Here is a 22,462-nt window from a genome sequence, read left to right as displayed (position 1 = left end):
AGAGCTGAAGGAGAGGAGTGAGGGAGCTATCAGATATCTTAGAGAAAAAGTGTGTCGGGTAAAAAGAAGGTCTCTGAGGTGGTGGCGTGCCGTGCAATAGCTTTATTTTTAACTTCGGCCTTGTGCTACTGCTGGATGTAGCGTCCATATCACAAATATGTTTAGAGCACACACAGTTGGTCAGCCCTTTTCAATTCAGGTCCACATCACATGTTCTCTGCAACCCTGGAAGTTGGAGAGCCAGCTACGGAGAATGGAGAAATAGGACCAGGATTCAGATTCTTTATTATATTTTATTTTATTTATTCATTCATGAGAGAGAAAGGGAGAGGCAGAGACACAGGCAGAGGGAAAAACAGGCTCCATGCAGGGAGCCCGATGTGGAACTCAAACCTGGGTCTCCAGGATCACGCCCTGGGCTGAAGGCGGTGCTAAACCGCTGAGCCACCCGGGCTGCCTAGGATTCCGATTCTTTAAGCAGAAAGCAACTCTTTCTTTAGCGAAGCTAGGATAATACTGGTCTTTTTCCTATGTGAAAGGAAAATATTTGTAGCAGGTTTAATAGGAAACTATTATCAACTAAACCTGTTGTTTGTTTTGAGGACACTGTCTCCTAATTACGCATCTAAGAATTATAATTATCTCTCATGTAACATCATAGTACCATAGTGGAACAAAAGTAGATTGATGTTTCTTCTGTTTGAATGAAATTCAAGACTTAATTACACACCAGGCAGTCTTTTTGTTTGTTTGTTTGTTTGCTGTTTTCAATTTTCTCATTAGTGAAAATGAGATCGGTTCCAATGAAAATATAGTATTGTGCACCAACAAACTAATCCTCTCCCTTGAGAATTAAAAGGAACAAAGCACCAATTTGGGTATTTGGGGATACTTTTCAATTCAGTAGACGATTTTTGAGGAGTTTAAATCTTTGTGGAAGAGGAGTTAAGATGGTGGAGCATTTAGGACCCTAAGCGTGTCTTGTCCCTTGAACACAGCTAGATAGTTGTCATATTCTGAACACCCAAGAAATCAATCAGAGGTCTGAGAGAACAAAAACTGCAAGTCGACAAATAGAAAAATGATCACCTTTTGGAAGGTAGGAGGTACATAGAGTTGATTTGGGGGACAATAATAGCTGTGGGTAAGGTGGCAGGGAGGGAGCCTGCTTATAGAGGCAACCACAAAGTATTATAAGCGGCAAGCAAAAATCTGAACTTTTAGAAGCCTGCTACAGTGGTGGATGTGCCCAGCTTAACAGTGCGCAGGTGACAAAGTGGGGTTGAATCCCAGGAGTGACACTGTGGTCTGAGGATCCCCTGGGTCTCAAGACCAAGTGGCAGTGTTCCTAGACATAGGAGCATGGAAGCCAGGTGAAAACAGTCTTGGTGCCAGCTTCCTGCTCTGTTTTGCTACAAATTTTGAACCCCTGCACAGTTTTGTTACCACTTTCCTGGCAGGGGCTGGCAAGCAGCAAAAATGTGGCAAGACCCTCCCCCAGAGGAACAGTGCAGATATGTGCTGCAGGAGTCCCTAAAATGTGAAGTTTTAAAACTCAGTTGTGCGCCTAAGATTTAAAAAATAGAAAAGCTTGACCACAGACCAGTTGAATTTAGGGTTCTAACAGGGATCAGGGACATAAGTGATTGCTTCTGTGAGGGCTCACTGAGGAGTTGGAGGTGGGGACTTTGAGCTCTGGGGCTAGACAGTGGGGCACCACCATGTTCATGCCTCCCATCAGCGCTGAAAGTCTTCAGGGAACAAAATAGCACCACATAGTAAGTCTGGAGCTGCCTACACCAAGCCCCACCCCCTTGATCCCTGGAGGCTCATTTCCACTAGGACAAGTCCACCTGAGAATCATCCCAACAGGCTGCTCCCCCAGAAGACCAGCACAAACAATTTGTTTGCACCAAGTTTACTGATCATAGAGGGCTGCAAAGCATCGCTTCTTGGGGAAAATAGAATCTAGCTTCCTTTTTACTTTTATTCTTTTTTTATTATTATTTTTCCATATATTGTCTTATTTTTTTAATTCCCTTTTTCAATTTTTTTATTAATTTAAAAATTATATATACTTTATCTTTTTGTATTCTTTTGTTTTTTTTTTTTTTATTTTGGGATCTAGATTCTTTTAACAAGTACACCAAAACACACCCAGGATCTAGGTTTTGGGGGGAGATTTTTTATTTTGGTGGTTTTCCTTTGTTTTCGTTTTGTTTTGTTTTGTTTTGTTGTGGGCATTTATTTTGTTTCCATTCTTCTTTTCTGGACAAAATGATGAAATGGAGAAATTCACTCCAAAAGAAAAAATGGAAGTAGAACTCACAGCTAGGGATTTAATCAGTACAGATAGAAGTAAGAAGTCTGAACTAGAATTTAAAACAGCAATTATAAAGATACAAGTTGGGCTTGAAAGAAGCATAGAAAACACCAGAGAATCTTTACTGTAGAGATAAAAGAACTTAAGTCTAGTCAGGCTGAAATTAAAAATGCTATAACTGAGATGCATCCCAAGTGGAGGCCATCAAAACAAGAATGGACGAAGCAGAGGAACAAATTGGTGATATAGAATATAAAATTATTGAAAATAATGAAGCTGAAAAGAATAATGAAGCTGAAAGAGGGAAAGGGAGATAATGGACCACAAAGGTAGACTTAGGGAACTCAATGACTTATTAAAACGTAGTAACATTCGTATCATAGGAGTCCTAGAAGGTAAAGCGAGGGGAAAAGGAGCAAAAGGTTTATTCACATAAATTATAGCTGAAAGCTTCCCTAATCTAGGGAAGGACACAGACCTCAAATTCCAAAAAGCACAGAGAACTCCCATTAAATTCAGCAAAAGCTGACCATCACCAGGGCATATCATAGTCAAATTCACAAAATACAAGGAAAGAATCCTGAAAATGAGAGGGGGATAAAAGTCCTTCACCTGCAAGGGAAGACAGATCAGGTTTACAGCAGATCTGTCCACAGAAACTTGGAAGGCCAGAAAGGAGTGGCAGGAAATAGTCAATGTGCCGAATGGGAAAAATATGTAGCCAAGAATTTGTTATCCAGCAAGGCTGTCATTTAGAATAGAAGGAGAAAGTTTCCCAAACAGAAACTAAAGGAGTTGGTGACCACTAAACCAGCCCTGTGAGAAATGTTAAGGGGACTCATTGGAGAAAAAGAAAAAGAAACCAAAAGCAACAAAGTCTAGAAAGGACCAGAGAACATCACCTTAAACACCAACTCTACAGGCAACACAGTGGCGCTAAATTCATCTCTTTGAATAATCACTCTGAATGTAAATGGACTAAATGCTCCGATCAAAAGACATAGGGTAACAGAATGGATTTAAAAAGAAAGAAAGAAAACAAGATCTATTTATATGCTGCCTATAAGAGACTCATTTTACTTTTTTTTATTTTTTATTTTTTTAAAAGATTTTATTTATTCACGAGAGAGACACACAGAGAAAGAGAGAGGCAGAGGGAGAAGCAGGCTCCATGCAGGGAGCCTGATGTGGGACTTGATCTCAAGACTCCAGGATCCTGCCCTGGGCCAAAGGCAGGCACTAAACCACTGAGCCACCCAGGGATCCCCCAAGAGACTCATTTTAGACCTAAAGATACCTGCAAACTGAAAGTGAGGGGATGGGACATCTGGATGGCTCAGTCTGTTAAGCAACTAACTCTTCATTTAGGTCCAGGTCATGATCTCAGTGTTGTGAGATTGAGCCCTACTGGGACTCTGGACTAGGCATGGAGCCTGCTTAAGATTCTCTCCTCCTCTTCTTCTCTCCCCCTATTTGTGCACATTTTCTCTCTCTCTCTCTCTCTCTCTCTCTCTCTCTAAAAAAAAAAAATACAAAAACAGGATGGAGAACCATCTGTCATGTTAATGGACATCAAAAGAAGAAGGCCAGAATAGCCATAATTCTATCAGATAAACTAGGTCTGTTTATTTATTTATTTATTTATTTATTTATTTATTTATTTATTTATGAATGATAGGCACACAGTGAGAGAGAGAGGCAGAGACACAGGCAGAGGGAGAAGCAGGCTCCATGCACTGGGAGCCCGACGTGGGACTCGATCCCGGGTCTCCAGGATCGCGCCCTGGGCCAAAGGCAGGCGCCAAACCGCTGCGCCACCCAGGGATCCCGATAAACTAGGTTTTTAAAAATATTTATTTATTTTAGAGAATGAGAGAGACTCCCAAGTAGATTCTGCACTGATGACCAAGCCCAACACAGGGCTCGATCTCAAGACCCTGAGATCACAACCCAAGCCAAAACCAGAGTTGGGCACTTAACTGACTGTACCACCCAGACAAACTAGATTTATTTATTTATTTAGTCATAGAGACAGAGAGAGAGGGGCAGAGACACCGGCAGAAGGAGAAGCAGGCTCCATGCAGGGAGCCTGACGTGGGACTAGATCCTGGGTCTCCAGGATCATGCCTTGGACTGAAGGCGGCGCTAAACCACTGAGCCACCCGGGCTGCCCACAAACTAGATTTTAAAACTGTAACAAAAGATGGGAAAGAGCATTATATCATAATAAGGGGTTTATCAAGAAGATCTAACAATTGTAAATATGCTCCCAACTTGGGAGCACTCAGATATATATATAAATCAATAATAAATATAAAGAAACTCAGTGATAATAATGCAATAATAGTAGGGGACTTTAGCACCCTACTCACAGCATGGACAGATCCTCTAAGAATCCCTAAAGAAACAAGGGCTTTGAATAACACACTGGACCAGACAGGCCTCACAGATATATTCAGAGTATTTCATCCTAAAACAGCAAAATACACATTGTTTTTGAGTGCACATGGGACATTCTCCAGAATAGATCACATACTGGGTAACAAAACAGGCCTCAGAAAGTACAGAAAGACTGAGATCACACCAGGCATATTTTCAGACCACAATGCTATGAAACTTGAAGTTAACCACAAGAAAATATTTGGTAGGACCACAAATACATGGAGGTTAAAGAACATCCTATTAAAGAATGAATGGGTTAACCAGGAAATTAGAGAAGAAAATAAAAAAATACATGGAAGCAAATGAAAATTAAAACACGACAGTCCAAAACCTTTAGGATGGAACAAAGGTTGTCCTCAGAGGCAAGTGTATTGCCATACAGGCCCACCTCGAGAAGCAAGAAAAGTCTCAAATACATAATCTAACCTTACACCTAAAGGAACTAGAGAAGGAACTGCAAATAAAGCCTAGAGCCAGCAAAAGAAAGGAAATAATAAAGATTACAGCAGAAATAAATGGTATAGAAAGAAACAAAAAAAAACCAACAGATTAACAAAACTAACATAAGGAACAGCGGAGCCTCTCAGGAAGAGAGTATTAGAAAAATTGTAGATTTAGGTTTGGGACACCTTACTGCCTCAGTCAGCAGACTGAGTACAGCTCTTGATCTTGAGGTTGTGAGTTCGAGCCCCAAGTTGACTGTAGAGATTACTTTAAAAAAATCCTTTAAAAAAATACCATTTTGGCTTAAATGGAATCATTTGGGGGAAAGGTTTAAGATGAGGGTGCTTTATCTAGATTGGGTGCTCTCAATTAAGTGGGAGTAATTTTATGACTAAGCATTTCAGTATATCTCACCAGGAGGATTGAAGACTAGGAGGCTACCACTGTCATTAGTCAAGAAACAACAGTCACCCGTATTCGCCAGAACAGGGATATTTGTTAGTTTTGTGATTTGAACAATATTCATATTCTGTGTTCTGTGTAATAGTCCTGTTCTTATCTTGATCCGTCATGGTCATAGAATAGCCTTGCTTGAGGAGCACCTGGGTGGCTCAGTGGTTGAGCATCTATCTGCCTTTGGCTCAGGCCATGATCCTGGGGATTGAGTCCCACATCAGGCTCCTCGCAGGTAGCCTGCTTCTCCCTCTGCCTATGTCTCTGAGCCTGCCTCCCTCTCTCTCTCTCTCTCTCTCTCTCTCTCTCTCTCTCTCTCTCTCTGTGTGTGTGTGTGTGTGTGTGTGTGTGTGTGTGTATCTCATGAATAAATAAATAAAATCTTAAAAAGAATAGCCTTGCTTGATGTCGTTACTCATTGAAGTTGTACTCGACAGGCGAATACCAGTGCCTAATTGTGAGTGCCAGGACAGCTTCTGGATGTCAGGGGCTGCCTTGCGTTTCTCAGGCTATACCTGTCAATACAATAAAGAAAAATCTCTACCCACACAGAACTTGAATTCTAATGTGAAATGAACTAGCAAAAGTAATAAATGTAAAACAGAAAATAAAAAGATGACTAGTACTGTAAGAAAATTAAATTAAAAAAAATAAATAAATACAAGATAACAGGGGAAATGTGCCCATGAGAAAGGGAGCGGCAGTTGGGATCAAGGTTGGTCTCTCTGAAAAGGTGACATTTGAGCTGATATTTATGAGTGAGGGAGTAAAGTGAAAGTGTTCCAGGCAGGGGCAACAGCCAGTTCCAAGGAAGTCCTAAGTCAGGAGTGTGCCTGACATGTTGAAGGCACAGATCTAAGAGATAAGGCCAGACAGTAGAAGAAGCCAGATCCAGTGGGACTATATAGCCACTCCTTTGTGGGAACCTTTTAACTTTCAGAGATAAAAGGAATCCACTGCACAGTTTGAACAAAACAATGACTTGAATTGTCTTATTTTCTCACAGAACTACTCAGGCCATTGCATAGACTGTAGATGAAGGGGAGAAGTAGGGAGCCACTGAGGAAGCTTGTAGGGTGGTAACTGGAGATGCCGAGAAGTGATCTGATTCTGAATATATCTGAAGGCAGGGCCAGTAAACACTTCTTAATTGACTGGATGCAAGTGTGAAAAAGAGAAGAATCAAGGATGAATCCAAGATTTTGGTTCTAGCTAATCACCAAGATTTAGTTGCCCTTTCCTGAGATGGGGAACCCTTCAGGAGGAGCAGGTTGGAGCTAAGGGCAGGTCAGAGGAGGAGTTCAGTTCCAGATGTAGGTTTGAAATCTATTTCCAAGAGGTAATAAGTGGGCAGCTAGGTCCATGGCGACAGGTCTGGGCCAAAGATAAATATTCGGGAATGTTCAGTGAATGGATGGTATTAAAACACAGGACTGGTGAGATCACCTAGAGAGTGAGTATGACATCCCAAACAGTGGGTGCTGGAACACTCCCAACTAAGGGCTTGGGCAGAATAGGAGACCAAGAAGAAATGGCTAGTGACATAGGAGAATTGCTAATTTCAAAATATTTCTCGAGCACCTAGGTGGTACCAGGCACCAAGAACGATAGTAGGGTTGCAACACTGTGGGCACTGTTCACTGAGGTAGGGACCATGGGACAAAGATTTAAGGGGAACGTTAATGAGTTGGACTTTAGACATTTTGAGTTACAGATGCCTGTGGGACAACCAGCAGAAAGGTGGAAATTATGATCTGGAACCTAGGGAAGTCATGCCTGTGTACATATATTTAGCTTTGGTTTTGCAAATTCATCCCTTTAAATCCTTAGCAAGTGGCCACATTCAATATCATAAATACAGCCTGGAGAAGGTGATAGTGATATTTAAAACTATGTAAAATATTAACAAAAAAGCCCACTATGACAGAGGCTGACCACTGCCTATGCAGTTCTAGGCTTACACTTAATTGTTCTTTGTTCACTGAAAAATCTTTTCAAAATCTGTTAGCAAATACCTGTTAGAAATAGACCTTACAGCGTCTATACATTCTGAATAAGATCCTACAAAAAGGGAGGCTCTATTAATATGCACCACAATATGTTAGTTTCTTTTCTACAGCTATCAGAGTGACCTTGTTTATAAACTTCTTTTGCTATCACAATGAACATGAAAGGAAACCGTCTTGTTTTAGCTTGTGTTTTTTTCCAAACACGTGCACTTTTTCTTTTGTCTGTCATTTCAGCCACTGTATGATGCCGCTTACCTGACAATGTACAACATCTGCTTCACATCCTTGCCAATCCTGGCCTACAGTCTCCTGGAACAGCATATCAATATTGACACTCTGACCTCAGATCCCCGATTGTATATGTAAGTAGAACATACAGTTAAAAGCCACTTCAGACCTTCAAAACTGTGGGTTTCTTTCATCCACAGGTAGGAAGGACACAACTGCCAACTTGATTCGATTACATGGTTCTGTTCTGAATTTTAGGTACTTAAACCAGACCATTCAATAGGAAAATGATAGATGTCCTAGATGTAGGTCCTGTCCATGAATGTGTATGAACCATCTAGTTCAAAATCACTAATTCCTAAAACTTGAACCTCCATTGTCATAGAATTCTGGAGCCTCACAGGAAGACACACTATTTTAACTACCAAAAAAATAAAAAGAAAAAGGCAATACACAAAGATTTTTTTTATTTTTTCCACAAAGATTTTTTGGTAGTTTATAGAATATTGATTCCTACCTATAATGGGTTGGACTGATATTATGGTAAACTTTCTCTCTTACTTTTTTAAGATTTTATTTATCTTAGAGAAAGAGTGTGTACACACACTTGAGTGAGAGCAGGGGCAAAGGGGAAGGGAGAGAACCTGAAGTAGACTCCGCAGTGAGCCTGAATCCCAATGCGGGCCTCGACCTCACGACCCCAAGATCACAACCTAAGCTGAAACCAAAAATTGGTTGCCTATCCAACTGAGCCACCCAGGTGCTCCTAGACTTTCTCTTAAACTGCCCTAGAAGCATGGCCTCTACTTTGTTAGCTCCATTCTAAAACTATATTGCTGAAGAAAATAATGAACTCATCAGAGCCATTATATGCATTTTGTGTCAGTTGGAAATGGATGCTTTTGTCTATGGGTGGGGAACTTTGCCAGTTGTTTAACGTATGATTTAATTGGTGTTTTTTAAGTTATGCCTACACCTAAGGATGAAAATGCTAATTTATAGCAGATGACAAGCATTATTAAACAGTGGGTAGCAACTGCAGTACAGTGACTTAGGTGGCTTATTTGTATGAAGTGAAGGTGCACAAATTTAAGGGATTTATTTAACCAGTATGACTCATAAAACTTACATTTAGCAATTGTTAGACTTAACCAGCTTTACAAAATTTGTCATTATTTTAAAGATGGAAAAATGGAAAATTCCAAACATACACAGTAGTAACAAAAATGCTATTAATATAGTGAACTTCCCTATGCTTATCACTCAGCTTCAGTAATTATCAATTCTGGGTCTATCCTATTTCATTAATAACCCTGTTTGTTCTATTACAGACTTACTTTGTAATAAATACCAAACATTATATAAAAATGTAATTTCAGTAACTATAGAGTTACTATTAAGTTATTAAGAGATACTATTAAGTATCTCTTAAAGATAAGGACTTAAAAAAATAGTACCTTATCATACCTAAAACTGTAACAAGTCCATAATATATATTATCATATATCCAATCAAGGTTTAGATTTCTCTAGTTGACTCATTTCTTTTTATAGAATGCTTGTTTGAATCCAAATAAGGTCCATATACTGTAGTTAGCTAATATGCTTCTTGAGTCTGTTTTAACTTGTAGGTTAACCCAGAAATTTATTTGTTGACAAAACTGGGTCATTCATCTCATAGAGTTTACCCCAATCTGGAGTTTGCTGATTGCATTCTTGTGGCATTAACATGTTCTGCTTTTCCCTGTATTCGCAGCAAGGGGATAGTTAGATCTAGAGGGGAATCCTAGAAACCCTGGGAGAAATCTTACAAAGCATCCGCTCCCATGCTCTCTTTCTTAAAATGAGGAACCAGGACCCAGAAATGACTTACCTAAAGACACATGGTGGAACTAAAGGCACACCAAGATCAGAATGTAGGCCCTCTGACGACTAGCCCCATGCTCTTTCCAGCTGACTGGTGGTTTTCAAACACTGAGCAGCAGTGTTCTGTCTCCAGACAACTAACGTGAAATCCAGTAGTGCAGCTGCTCTGGTCGACGCAGGGTTTGGGGGCAGGGAGCAGATCCCTCACGTTCAGTCCCACCAAAAACCCAGGCTAACTGCCTGCCCATCAGTAAAATTTGGGTAATGGTAGCAGCTAATAATGGGGTTTTGTGAGGATTAAATGAGTGACTACATGTAAAACAACTTAAACCAGTCCCTGGCACATAGTTTTCAATGAGATGGCATCTGTTAACCTTATTCTAACACCCTCCTGCGCATGACTTCAGGGCTATGCTGAGCGCTTTCATACATCAAGAATGTTGAAAATCTCAAGAAAGCTGTTGAGGACAAATTATTTTAAGGGTGTCCATGTTTTAGTTAGGGAACTACAGGTATAGGTCACAAATTATTGAATGATTTTCCCTAAAGGTATACTTGCTACACCTGCATAAGTGAAAAAGCCATGGCATTCCCCTATTGCCCAGCTCGAAATGCAGCTTTTCTTCTTCCCTGCTCTGATGAGATGCTGATCTCAGCCTGTCCCTATATTGGAGATCACTCTGCTACTCCAGTTATTCCTTTGGAAGCATGAAGCCCTAGTCATCTATAGGGCCCTCTCTGCAGCTATACCACCTAGTATTACTGATGACAGCGTGTGGCCTATTTACAGATTTCACCTTCAGGGATGTGGTGACCTGGGCACTTCGCAAATACTGTGACATGAAATGATGTATTTGGATATTTTCCTGCTTTTAAGAGAAATCTAAATAGTAAACTGTAGTTCTTCTACAGAGGGAAGAGGCATCATTTGTTTCTTCTTCAGCTTTTAAAGGCAAAAGAAAGGGGGCACCTGGATGGCTCAGTGGTTGACTGTCTGCCTTTGGCTCAGATAGTGATCCTGGAGTCCTGGGATTGAGTCCGGCATGAGGCTCCCTACAGGGAGCCTGCTTTTCCTGTCTATGTCTCTGCCTCTCTCTGTGCATCTCTCATGAGTAAATAAAAAATAAAATCTTTTTTTAAAAATGCAAAAGAAAGGTTCCAGTACACCTTCCGCTTCCCATCATAGGGAGGTGCTCAGGCCTGTGCTGCAGGGCAGCTGCTCCCTGAAGCTTCATTTTCTCTCACATTCTCCTTCATGTTGGCTATGAGACAGTCTAGAAAGACAGGATCCACTCCTGCCTCAGCCCAAATTCAGTGGTTTGCAAAAGCCTCATTGGCTGGGCGGTTTCTGGGCACTCATTGCAAGAATCTGTAGGAAGGTGCCTTCCCTGTGGCTCCCAGTTGCCTTGAGAATGTGACTTACTGTCTATGGGGAGAGCTTGTTTCCGAGAAGCAGCCACCTCTTTGCTCCTGCAGTTTTTCTAGGGCAGACAGCAACACGTTGCATTATGCATCCCCTGAATTTCAAATTCTTTCATGCATCTGTAAATCAGGTAAAAGTTGCATGATTGCCATGTTTTCAGAAAACCCCCACAGTACTCAATACCAAGTGAACAGAGATTAGTTGCATTTACATTATAAAGGTGTTTTTTTTTCCCTAAAGATTTTATTTATTTATTCATGAGAAACACAGAGAGAGGCAGAGACACAGGCAGAGGGAGGAGAAGCAGGCTCCACGCAGGAGCCTGATGTGGGACTTGATCCCGCAACTCTGGGATCACGTCCCAAGCCGAAGGCAGACACTCAACCTCTGAGCCACCCAGGCATTCCTATAAAGGTGTTTGTTACTCGATAAAGCCAAGTAACATTCTGTATAGTATCGGCAACAGCGTGCTATATGAATGATTAGATACCTTTTGATAAATGTTAAGAGCAACTTGAGAAGGACCTGGGTGGCTCAGTCGGTTAAGGGATCAACTCTTGATTTTGGGTCAGGTCATGATCTCAGGGTTATGAGATCAAGCCCCTTGTCGGGCTCTGCACTAAGCATGGAGTCTACTTAAGATTCTCTTTCATTTTTTAATTTTTTTAAGATTTTATTTATTTATTCATGAGAGACACACACAGAGAGAGAGAGAGGCAGAGACACAGGCAGAGGGAGAAGCAGGCTCCATGCAGGGAGCCTGATGTGGGACTCCATCCGGGGTCTCCAGGATCACGCCCTGGGCTGAAGGCAGTGCTAAACTGCTGAGCCACCCGGGCTGCCCGGATTCTCTATTTTTTTTTTTTCTATTTTTTTTTTTTTAAAGGCAATTTGAAATAGACCAAAAGATTTCCATGCATAAACCCATCTTTCTGTGGCTCTGCTCCATTAGAATTAGTAGCCATATTTAACACACTAACTTGTAGCAAGAAGATTGTGTTATTTTAACAGATTTTAAAGTTTTGATCTACCTACCGTTTATGAAAACATGACTATATAGCTTGAAACACTATTTGACTCAATTGAAAAAATATAAAGGGTACCCCAACACCTAAAAAAGGTTTTATTTCCAAGAAGAAATCTTGATGAAAAGAAATATCTTAACAATTGTAGTCGGAAAAGCCATGGCAGCTAGGTTGAGAGCATACGCTGTGATCTGAAGTCAAGTCAATCTGTGATTGTATACCAGCATTTCCCCTTACTAACTGAATGAACTCTGGCAGGCTACTACACTAGTGGTTTCTAAAATCTACTGCACATTAGAGTCCCCTGGGGAGCTTCAAAAATATCCTCATGCCCAGGTGACATCTCAAGCCAGTTAAATCAGCATGAGGAAGGTGGGAGTCAGGCATGAGTGGTTCTAAAGATCCCCAAGTGATTCCAATGTGCGTCATAGCTTGGGAACCATCATGACAGATCTTTTCAAGGCCCATTATTTGTAAACGGGACTGACAAAAATACTTAACTCACGTGGATTTTATGTGGATAAAAATGGACAATACATAGAGGCATCTAGGTGACTCAATTAAGCGTCTGCCTTCAGCTCCTCAGGTCATGATCCCGAGGTCCTGGAATCAAGCCCCGCATCAGGCTCCCTGCGCTTCTCCCTCTCCCTCTGCCTGCTGCTCCTCCTGCTTGTGCTCTCTGTCAAATAAATAAATAAAATATTTTTTTAAGAAACGGACAATATATATAAAACTCTTAACCCAGTTTACTGACATATAAGAAGTACTCAGTAATGGGAGCTAATTATTATTGATGATGCTATCGTCGTCAGTGGCCAGAATTTTAAACTTAGTGCTTTGACTATTTCCCCAATGCATCCGTCTTGAGGCGGTTGCATGGAGATAAAACTGTGGCTCAGTATAGCCCTCCAGGCCCCAGGGCTACCTCTCCTCATTATAACCTGGTCATATCTGTGTGCCCTTTTGACATTTCACCATCTCTTTAACTAGACAGCCTACAGAGATTCATTAACCGGTGTTTTTTTCCCCCACTTCTCAATAGGAAAATTTCTGGCAATGCCATGCTACAGTTGGGACCCTTCTTATATTGGACGTTTCTAGCAGCGTTTGAAGGGACAGTGTTCTTCTTTGGGACTTACTTTCTTTTTCAGACTTCATCCCTAGAAGAAAATGCAAAGGTAAAAAATATTTCATTATCTCTTGGAATAAGAATAAGCATGGCTTACTCTTTTTTTATAGGCACTGGATTTATCATACACATCATCCAGCTGTAATCATTTTGTAAACTTTTTCTTAAGGTACAGTATTTAGTTCTTAGAACTTTTTTAGAATGATGGAATTACTGAAGTAAGAAACCACTTCCTTTGTGTGTGCATGGCTAACTAGAAAGCTTATGTACATAGTTATGTTAAGCCTTCTAGAGGCTTAACTTAGCTGTAATTTTTAATAGATGAACAGAATTCTTAGGACTTCAGATTTTAGACCCCTATACTTTTTTTTTTTCTTTTTTTTAAGTAAACTCTACCCTCCAATGTGGGGCTCATACTCAGGACCCCAAGATCAAGAGTCGCATGGTCTACTGACTGAGCCAGCCAGGCGCCCCAAGACTTCTCTTGTTTTAAAAGTAAAGTCCGGCCCCACTCAGTTCCTATTTATAGTGGCCTTTCATACTTGGAGTTGAAGGGGGTCGCTACCATCTTTGCAGTATTTGCCCAATCGATAAAGCAACGGAATTCCCTTCTCTTCCTCCTTTCCTTCCACATGGGAGCCTAGTGTTTTCCAGAAAGATTGCATGAATCCTACCAGTGCCTTCCTAGCAAGCGACTACGTAGGTCAGCATGTGCATTGGGATGATTTCCCCCTGGCTGTGTTCTAGGAGAGAACTGCTGATGGGTGAGGTCTTCCCATAGCCACACAGTGAAATTTAAGCCCACCACTTCACTTATGCCTTCACTACGTTCATTCTTTGCTATTTCTGGGCTTCCTGTTTAATGGTTACTCGTTCTTTATAATTATAACATGAGGCAAACCTAAGGTTAAAAATTAATTTACCGAGCACACTGTGTCCAGAACCTACACAGTCAATATCTGTTACAGAAGGAATAGGCCCAGTGAATTTGAATGACACTTTGAAATTAGGTATTACAGTCTAAAACCTTTCTAATTTGGACTAACAATGTGTTCGCTTTGGCAGCGCATATACTAATTTGGACTAACAAAAGTCAGCTTACACTGAGGGGGCCACTTGATGGGATGAGCACTGGGTGTTATACTATATGTAGGCAAATCAAACTCCAATAAAAAAATATACAAAAAAACAAAAGTCAGCTTAGTATGAATCCCTTAAAATTATTAAACACTGGGGGTGTCTGGTTGACTCAGTCGGTAGAGCATGTGACTCTTAACCTCAGGGTCATGAGTTCGAGCCCCACTTTGGGCATAGAGGTTACCTATAAAAAATTATTAATCACTGAGTAACTGTTGAGGAAATACAGATGTAGTACTTCGAGTAGGCACATGTAGCACTGGTCAAGGACAGTACCCACTGCATCTCTGCAGGCCAGTCACTTAAACTTTCCAAGTCCACTTTGCCCATCAGTAAGAAGGGATTTGATTCTGTGACTTTCACTTTTTATTTTATTTTTATTGAGCACATAAATGATAAAACGCTGATGGTTTGTTTCTTAAAAAGAGTTTGCTGCATGGGACACCTGGGTGGCTCGGTGGTTGAGTGTCTGCCTTTGGCTCAGGGTGTGATCCCGAGGTCCAGTGATCAAGTCTGGCATCGGGCTCCCTGTGACGAGCCTGCTTCTCTCTCTGCCTATGTCTCTGCCTCTTTGTGTGTCTCCCATGAATAAATAAATAAAATCTTTTTAAGAAATAATAAAATAAAGAGTTTGCTGCAGAGTAGGTGAGTACTCTCCTGCATTCCTGTTGACGTGATTCATTTGCTCAGCAAACTCTGGGTGTGTAGGGAGCTCCAGCCCAGCCTGTGTCTCATTCATCACCCATTTTGAGTTCACGAAAACCAAATTAGACTTTACTGTATATGTCACCATCCTTCTAAATGTTTGCTAAAATTATAGCAAGTGTAAAAACTGCTATCAGCAATTAAACAGAATACCATGTATAATTTGACCAAATCCTTTTGTTGCTTTTGTGAATCTTAATTTTTTTATTATTTTTTTAAAACGTTTTACATTTCATTTTCTGTTTTAATGTTACGCATTCAGATCTTGACAGCATTTGGTAAGCATATGTGCCATTCATTGCCATACTTATGGATTTATACATGCTATCTGCTTTTCTTTGATGTGCACATACTGACAGCTCTAATATTTACAGCCAAAAATTAGACTCTATTTTTAAAATGTGAGTTGATTTGTCGAGAAATTAGTCCTCATTTGAGAGCTTTAGCTCTTTATTACAGAGAAAGCCCATATCAGACTCTTTAGAGACAGGAATCATTCAAAGGACTTGTTTTGATGAACATTACTGGTAGTGGAATAGGGGGGGTTGTTTTGCGTTTATTACACCAGTGTGCTCCCTGTTTGGTACTATATGGAGTAATGGAAATAAACCCTACCAACCACAAGTGTGTTGTAGCTGTCCAGGAAAATTTAGGGTCACAATAAAATCCAATATTTGGGCCTGATCCTTTGATCAGATACTTCCCTAAGTATTTTATACAAAAATCTTTAGAGGTTACACCCAAGATTAAATTTGCCTTTTTATTTTCTTAAGCAGGCTTGTGTATTCATGGTGCATGTAATTGTTCAATGTTTTTCAGGTATATGGAAACTGGACTTTTGGAACCATTGTTTTCACAGTCTTAGTATTCACTGTAACTCTGAAGGTTAGATTTTTATTTATTCAAATATATTTAACACCATTTTTGTAGTACTTTCTGGTTTCACATTATTCTTTTTTGGTTTTTTTTTTTGGTCTTTCATTGAGGGTTGTCATTCAAGTCTGAATAGTTACTAAAATATGTATGATATTAGATATTTAGACATTTGTATGCTATTTGTGATCCGTTTTTTTCCAGAATATTGTCTCCTTTTTAATTTGTTTCCTTTTTAAAAACATTCATCCACCATAGTTACGTTGAAAATCTGTTTCTTCTTTCAAGATAGTGTAAGTAGTATATATATAAATAGGCTGACTGTGTATATGTGTTTCCATGTTAAATACTTGAATAGTTTTTAAGATTATGTATCTGTTTACAAACACCAAGCTTCAAAGGAATAGTGGGTACTAAAGACAGTTGAATAGGTATCCATAAGCAAGATAACTTGTGCAAAAGAGCTTAGTAGTGATGAAGTTTTATTTAATGCATTTATCACTGAAATTTATCTATATTAGTGATGAAATATGTAACAGTATACAGCAGGTAACATACAAGAATCGTTGGCATTAATGATATACTCTGAAGCCTTGCCGAATTCCACCCTTGAGACTTATGACTTGGGACTCTCTTATATTTGAAAGCATAATCAAATTCTTTTGATGATTGTTCCAGTAATAAACACCTCACATGGGATCCAAGAATGAGTAAATGAATTCCAGTATGCCCAGTGGTCAAAACTAGAATTCCAGAAGTATGATTGACAAGGAACCTGTGATCATTTCCCCTTTAAGGTTTTTTTCCTGATTCATTTCTCATGCCAAATAGAACTAACATATGTTTGCATTTTTCATCTACTATTTAAGTAATATTTTAGGACTGCAAAAGAGAATGTTACAATTCATCTCCATTTAGTCACTTACTAGTTGATATTTTTGGGCAAGTGAGTTCCTTTCTCAGTGCCCTCATTTCTTCTATAAAATGGAGATAAAAGTAGTACCTTCCTCTGTTAGGATTTTTGGTGGGAAGTCAATTAGTGGATACACAGCAAGCATTTAGACTGGTGTCTGGCACATAGAATGTGGTCAGAATGATAGATACTGCTTGTTGCTATTTATTATTATGTTTCACAGGATTGTGATTTGAAATGGAAGCCTCTCCACCTTTTTTTCCCCTGGTCTTGCATATGGCCCCAGGGCTTCCAATGGCCTCCATAGTTAAAGTTGGCCTTACTGCAGCTTCTTTCATGTGGCCCTCAAAAGACATTCACTCTCTCATCTTTGGATGGGTATTATTGCTAGAGAAAACCCTAGCAGCCCAGAGGTGGGAATTCAAGACTGGTCTACCTTAACAATGTTCTCAACATCCTGTTTATGAATGAGAAACTTATAACAGAGAATCAAGGACCAGGGTGTCACAGCAGGTAAAAAAAAAAAACACACAGAGACACTACCTCCTCTTCAAATATGAAATTAGTCCATGTGGCCCACAAATTGTAAACAAGCAGAACAGACCATACTTTTTATTTTTAGATTGTATTTGAAAATCCCAAGTGCCATAATCTAAAGAAAGAAACAATCAGCCCTGGCAGAAACACGGAGGGATTAAAATCTAAGGCAATTGAAAATGTTGTTAATTTAATGGATTAGATAAAGGTTTTGTAATTGAAAGACACACTACATAGTCAGGCCTATGATTCATTGCTACGTGGTGGCGGTGTGTAGAGGTAGTTGCCTTTGCATTTCATCATCCCCATTTGTTGAAATTGAGCTATCAAGACTCCTTTGTATAGTTTGTCCACTCTTCCTAGCTAACCCATCCCCTCGATGCCTCCCCTTCCTTCCGTAGTGAGGCATCTGCAGCCCCATACCCAGCAGCTACTTGCTTGACCATCCCTCTAAGCCTGTCCTCTTCGGTCAGAACTTAGCTCTTTGAAAAGTCTGGATTCTGTTCTTCTGTTGCCTGCCCAAGCTAGATCCTCCCATCGGTATCAGATGGTATGCAGGTTCTCAGAGCGCATAGTATACTTAACTGCTTGTGTAGTTTGCACCCATCATTAAATCTTCTGTGTTGTATCTTTTCAGCTCGCCTTGGATACTCGTTTCTGGACATGGATAAATCACTTTGTGATTTGGGGTTCTTTAGCCTTTTATGTATTTTTCTCATTCTTCTGGGGAGGAATTATTTGGTAAGCAGCTGCACATGTGTGAGTAACATGTAAATAACAGTAGATAATATGTATATGTACACTGTCTGTGCAAGCATTAATTATATTTTTAAAGTGTGATTCTATAAGATGGCAGGTCTTCAATATTAATGGACTGGAAGTTACTGCCAGGCTAGTAATTATGCTACTAATTTCAGGTAAGATTTCAAATGCAAGTGTATCAACTTAACACGAGTTATTCGAAAGTCCTCCTTTCTAGTAGCCCCTCTCCATATCTTTCAACTTGAAGGTATATAAACATCTGTCTGTGAAGTGAAACTGCAAGTTCCAGCCTGCCCTTCCATGTGATTTCCAGTGGAAATACTCATCCTATGAACTCTCTACATGATATAGTGGCCAAGAGCTAGGTTATTATTCATTTGGAGTCTGATCTCTTCTTATGTTGCATTACTGTCAATCTTGTCACTATACATGTGCTCAAGGGAGAGAATAGATACCACTTTATATTCAGAAGGTTGGATCTTAAAATCGCCATCTTGTTGTTTTGGGTGAGGTAAAGGCAGACTCTACAGAGTGGCCTTAAAGGTCATTGATTGCACCTTGGTTCAATAGATGTTTATTCAGAATCTGTTCTTCTTGAGGCACTCTGGGAAACAGGATGAATACTGCTCCTCCCTCAAGGAGATTAGACTCTAGTGAGAGGGACACATAAGCTGTGATTGGGAGAGTTCTAAGGCATGAGAATAAGCTAGAATGTCTTCTCTGTTCCTTACTTCCAAAGGCCTATATTTTGTTGTTTTTTGTTTTTTGAGATTTTATTTATCTATTCATGAGAGACACACAGAGAGAGGCAGAGACATAGGCAGAGGGAGAAGCAGGCTCCCTGCGGGGAGCCTGATACAGGACTCGATCCCAGGACCTCAAGATCATGCCGAAGGGAGATGCTCAACTGCTGAGCAACCCAGGTGTCCCTATATTTTGTTTTTAAATACTGTACTTATATTCATCAATCAGTAGTTTCTCCTGACAAGGATGCCAGCAGCAGAGGGCATGGCTAGGGGAAGCCATAGGATGAAATTTTAGGAGTACATTTTTTGGCTGCTTTGAGCAAAATCATACATACAGAACATTGCATGTTATCACAGAGCTGTGAGGCTGTGTTTATTGTCCCTTGAGATTTAATTAGAAAAAAAAATCCTTACTGTTCTGAAAAGCTTTTAAAATAAAAACTTGGGGATCCCTGGGTGGCTCAGTGGTTTAGCGCCTGCCTTTGGCCCAGGGCACGGTCCTGGAGTCCTGGGATTGAGTCCCGTGTCGGGCTCCCAGCATGGAGCCTGTTTCTCCCTCTGCCTGTGTCTCTGCCTCTCTCTCTCTCGAATAAACAAGTGAATAAATAAATAAATAACCCTTTAAAAATAAATAAATAAACAAACAAACAAATAATAAAAGCTTTAAGAAATAGGAATATGAAACAATCACTTAAGGAAGTAGCAGTTCCAAAAGGTGTCATCACGGCATCTATTGGGCACCTACATTGAAGCAGTGAAGCTGACAGAAGTCTCAGTTTTCTTTAATAATATACAAATTAATCAAGTTGATTAACCAAATGTAATATACCATTGAAATACAGTGCCCCGAGGACCATAGTTCTGTTTATGAATCCGTGTAATCAGCATCTGAACTGATGGAAAATTTCCACAAGAATAAAATGTTTCTAGCAAACTAGTTTCTCTTGCCACAGACTATTCCTTATTGATAAAATAAATCCTTTCAATGATTGAGACATTTCACACCTATTTCTGTTCATTAGTGCTACTTAACTAAAAATGAAGTCTATCTTTTTGTTTTGTTGCCTGGAGTACTATCCTTAAGTAGAGATGAGTTGAGCTACTACATGAATATACAATTTATATTTTAAAGCAATCAGTAAAATATGACAAGCTGTGGAATATTTCAGCTGAATGCTGGTTTCAGCTAATATCTCTGGACACATTCAACCCTGAGGCATTGTGACATACCCCTCTTTGGGGATTAGCAGTGAGAATGAGGATTTCTGAGCTCCAAACCCAATCCAAGAATAATATCTTTTGTTTTTACCACTCCCTTGTAAAGCTCCATAAGTGTCAAAATAAAGAAAAATCTAGAGCTGCAGGACAGGGGAAACAAAAAATAGAAGAGAGAAGAAAAATCTAGAGCTGTTAATCACAGAGCATTGTAGGTACTGTATGGAATACCCTATGACTAGTTGTCTGCTGGACCCTTATTATGGTCAGTTAACTGCCCAGAAGATGAGTCAGGGTCCCCTTCAAAATTAGAGTGAGGGTAGAGTTCTGGAAAATTCCTTTTTGGATGGTAGGGACTCTAGAAAACCTTTTGTGGCCCAGACCTCATCCATTTCTCCACCTCAGTGTTCTGCTTACTTCCTATCCACACTCTCTCTAGTCCCCATATACCTGGAGCCAAAAGCTTGATTTTATTATGTTACATAAGAGTGCACAAACATCAGTTTTTTTTTAATGAGAAACCAGTTTATCTTCAGTGAGCCCTGTGTGTAATCTAATAAATGAGAAAAACAGCTATCTGCCTAGAGCGCCTAATCCAAGGAAATTCTGTTGTGCATCCCAACCTAGTGAGCTTCTCTGTGGTTCAGCTCGGAGAAACTGGATGTACTTTTCTATGGCCACCAAACCAGTTCAGTGGATGACTTAGAAATGAAACCCAGCATCAGAACAAGGGGTTCTAGATTCCTGGACTCCAAGACTTAATGTCTTATTAGCAGTGTTCTTCTGTCAACCTACCTGGCACACACTGGATACTTGGTATATATTTGTGGATAAGAATGATAGAGACACTCGACAGTTCTTTCTAGCTTTACCTACGTAGATTGGAGAAGGTGGCTATAAAAATGTCTTTTAGGGATCCCTGGGTGGCGCAGTGGTTTGGCACCTGCCTTTGGCCCAGGGTGCGATCCTGGAGACCCGGGATCGAGTCCCACGTCGGGCTCCGGGTGCATGGAGCCTGCTTCTCCCTCTGCCTGTGTTTCTGCCTCTCTGTGTGTGTGTGTGTGTGTGACTATCATAAATAAATAAAAATTTTTAAAACGCGTCTGCCTTTGGCTTGGGGCGTGATCCCAGATGGAGCCCCATGTCGGGCTCCTTGCCCAGTGGGGAGTCTGCTTCTCCCACTCCCCCGGCTCATGCTCTCTCTCTCTCCCTCTCTGTCAAATAAATAAATAAATCTTTTTAAAAAAATAAAAATGAATAAATTTCTGAATGTGGAGCACAGTCCATTCTCATATTAACAGAGCAGCTGAGAAAGTAAAATGCTTGTTAGCAGAAAAATTAACCATATCTTTTGAATATCTTTGAAGCTCCAGTATTTTCTAACGCAAATAAATATTCTCCAGTTGGCAGTTTTAAAGTTGATTGCTTGGTTGTTTTCAAGTCAGATGCATTTTATTATCATTTTTCCCCTTTAATTATCATTCCTTTTTCCCCTAAACATTTAGGAAATGAAATCTCAGTATTTTGGGGATATTCTTAAAATTATTTCTATTAATGTGTATAATTAGAAGAGTCCTTTTCAATACAAAAGATAGTTTGAATTACACATCTGTTTCCTATGACAGCAACTGATTTTTTTTTCCATTCTGTTTTCTTTCCACTCTAGGCCTTTTCTCAAACAACAGAGAATGTATTTCGTATTTGCTCAAATGCTCTCTTCTGTATCTACATGGTTGGCCATAGTTCTTCTAATATTTATCAGCCTTTTCCCTGAGATTCTCCTGATAGTATTAAAGAATGTAAGAAGAAGAAGTGCCAGGGTAAGAACTAAGTTTATATTTTAAGTTGATTTTTGGAAGGGGCTTCAGTATCTGCCATGAACTAAGAACCTTATTTAGAGAATTGCATTAGTTACAGCATGTTAAACCCCTCCTTACAGGTTCATCACTTAATTTCTTCTTCTGCATAAAAAGTATAGTAAAAACTTCGTTATCCAATGCAGGTGGTAAGTAGATTCCTTAATAGTGTTCTATGTGACCTTTAGCAATCCATATGGAGTATCTCATATGCTCCATATGGAATTTTAAATGGAAAAAATGGGGTGTTTTTTTTTTTTTTAGCCTAGAATTTTCACACCAGGAATTTCCACACCAACATTCCAGCTTTAACCTTAGAAATTTCCCTGTGGGTTATTTGCAGATTTTTTTTTCAGTTGATAATCCCAATTTGCTTC

The 22,462-nt window shown here is 39.9% G+C and overlaps 1 protein-coding gene across 11 annotated transcripts in view; it reads left to right on the top strand.

Annotated features, from left to right (window-relative positions):
* Positions 1 to 22,462, top strand: part of ATP11C (ATPase phospholipid transporting 11C (ATP11C blood group)) — a 181,928-nt gene that overhangs the window by 148,292 nt on the left and 11,174 nt on the right. For 7 of the 11 annotated variants that reach the window (XM_026009045.2, XM_026009043.2, XM_026009044.2 and 4 more), the window contains exons 24-28: positions 7,906 to 8,033; positions 13,255 to 13,390; positions 16,003 to 16,068; positions 18,144 to 18,247; positions 21,896 to 22,049. In XM_026009045.2, the coding sequence (XP_025864830.1) occupies positions 7,906 to 8,033; positions 13,255 to 13,390; positions 16,003 to 16,068; positions 18,144 to 18,247; positions 21,896 to 22,049 (588 nt within the window). Of the gene's footprint in view, positions 1 to 7,905; positions 8,034 to 13,254; positions 13,391 to 16,002; positions 16,069 to 18,143; positions 18,248 to 21,895; positions 22,050 to 22,168; positions 22,235 to 22,462 lie in introns of all 11 variants that reach the window. The other 4 variants (XR_011998277.1, XR_011998278.1, XM_026009046.2 and 1 more) reach the window with 1 other exon arrangement.

This window comes from Vulpes vulpes, chromosome X (assembly GCF_048418805.1).
Source record: "Vulpes vulpes isolate BD-2025 chromosome X, VulVul3, whole genome shotgun sequence".
Taxonomy (NCBI): Eukaryota; Metazoa; Chordata; class Mammalia; order Carnivora; family Canidae; genus Vulpes; species Vulpes vulpes.
This window is presented reverse-complemented; position numbering and strand designations above follow the sequence as displayed.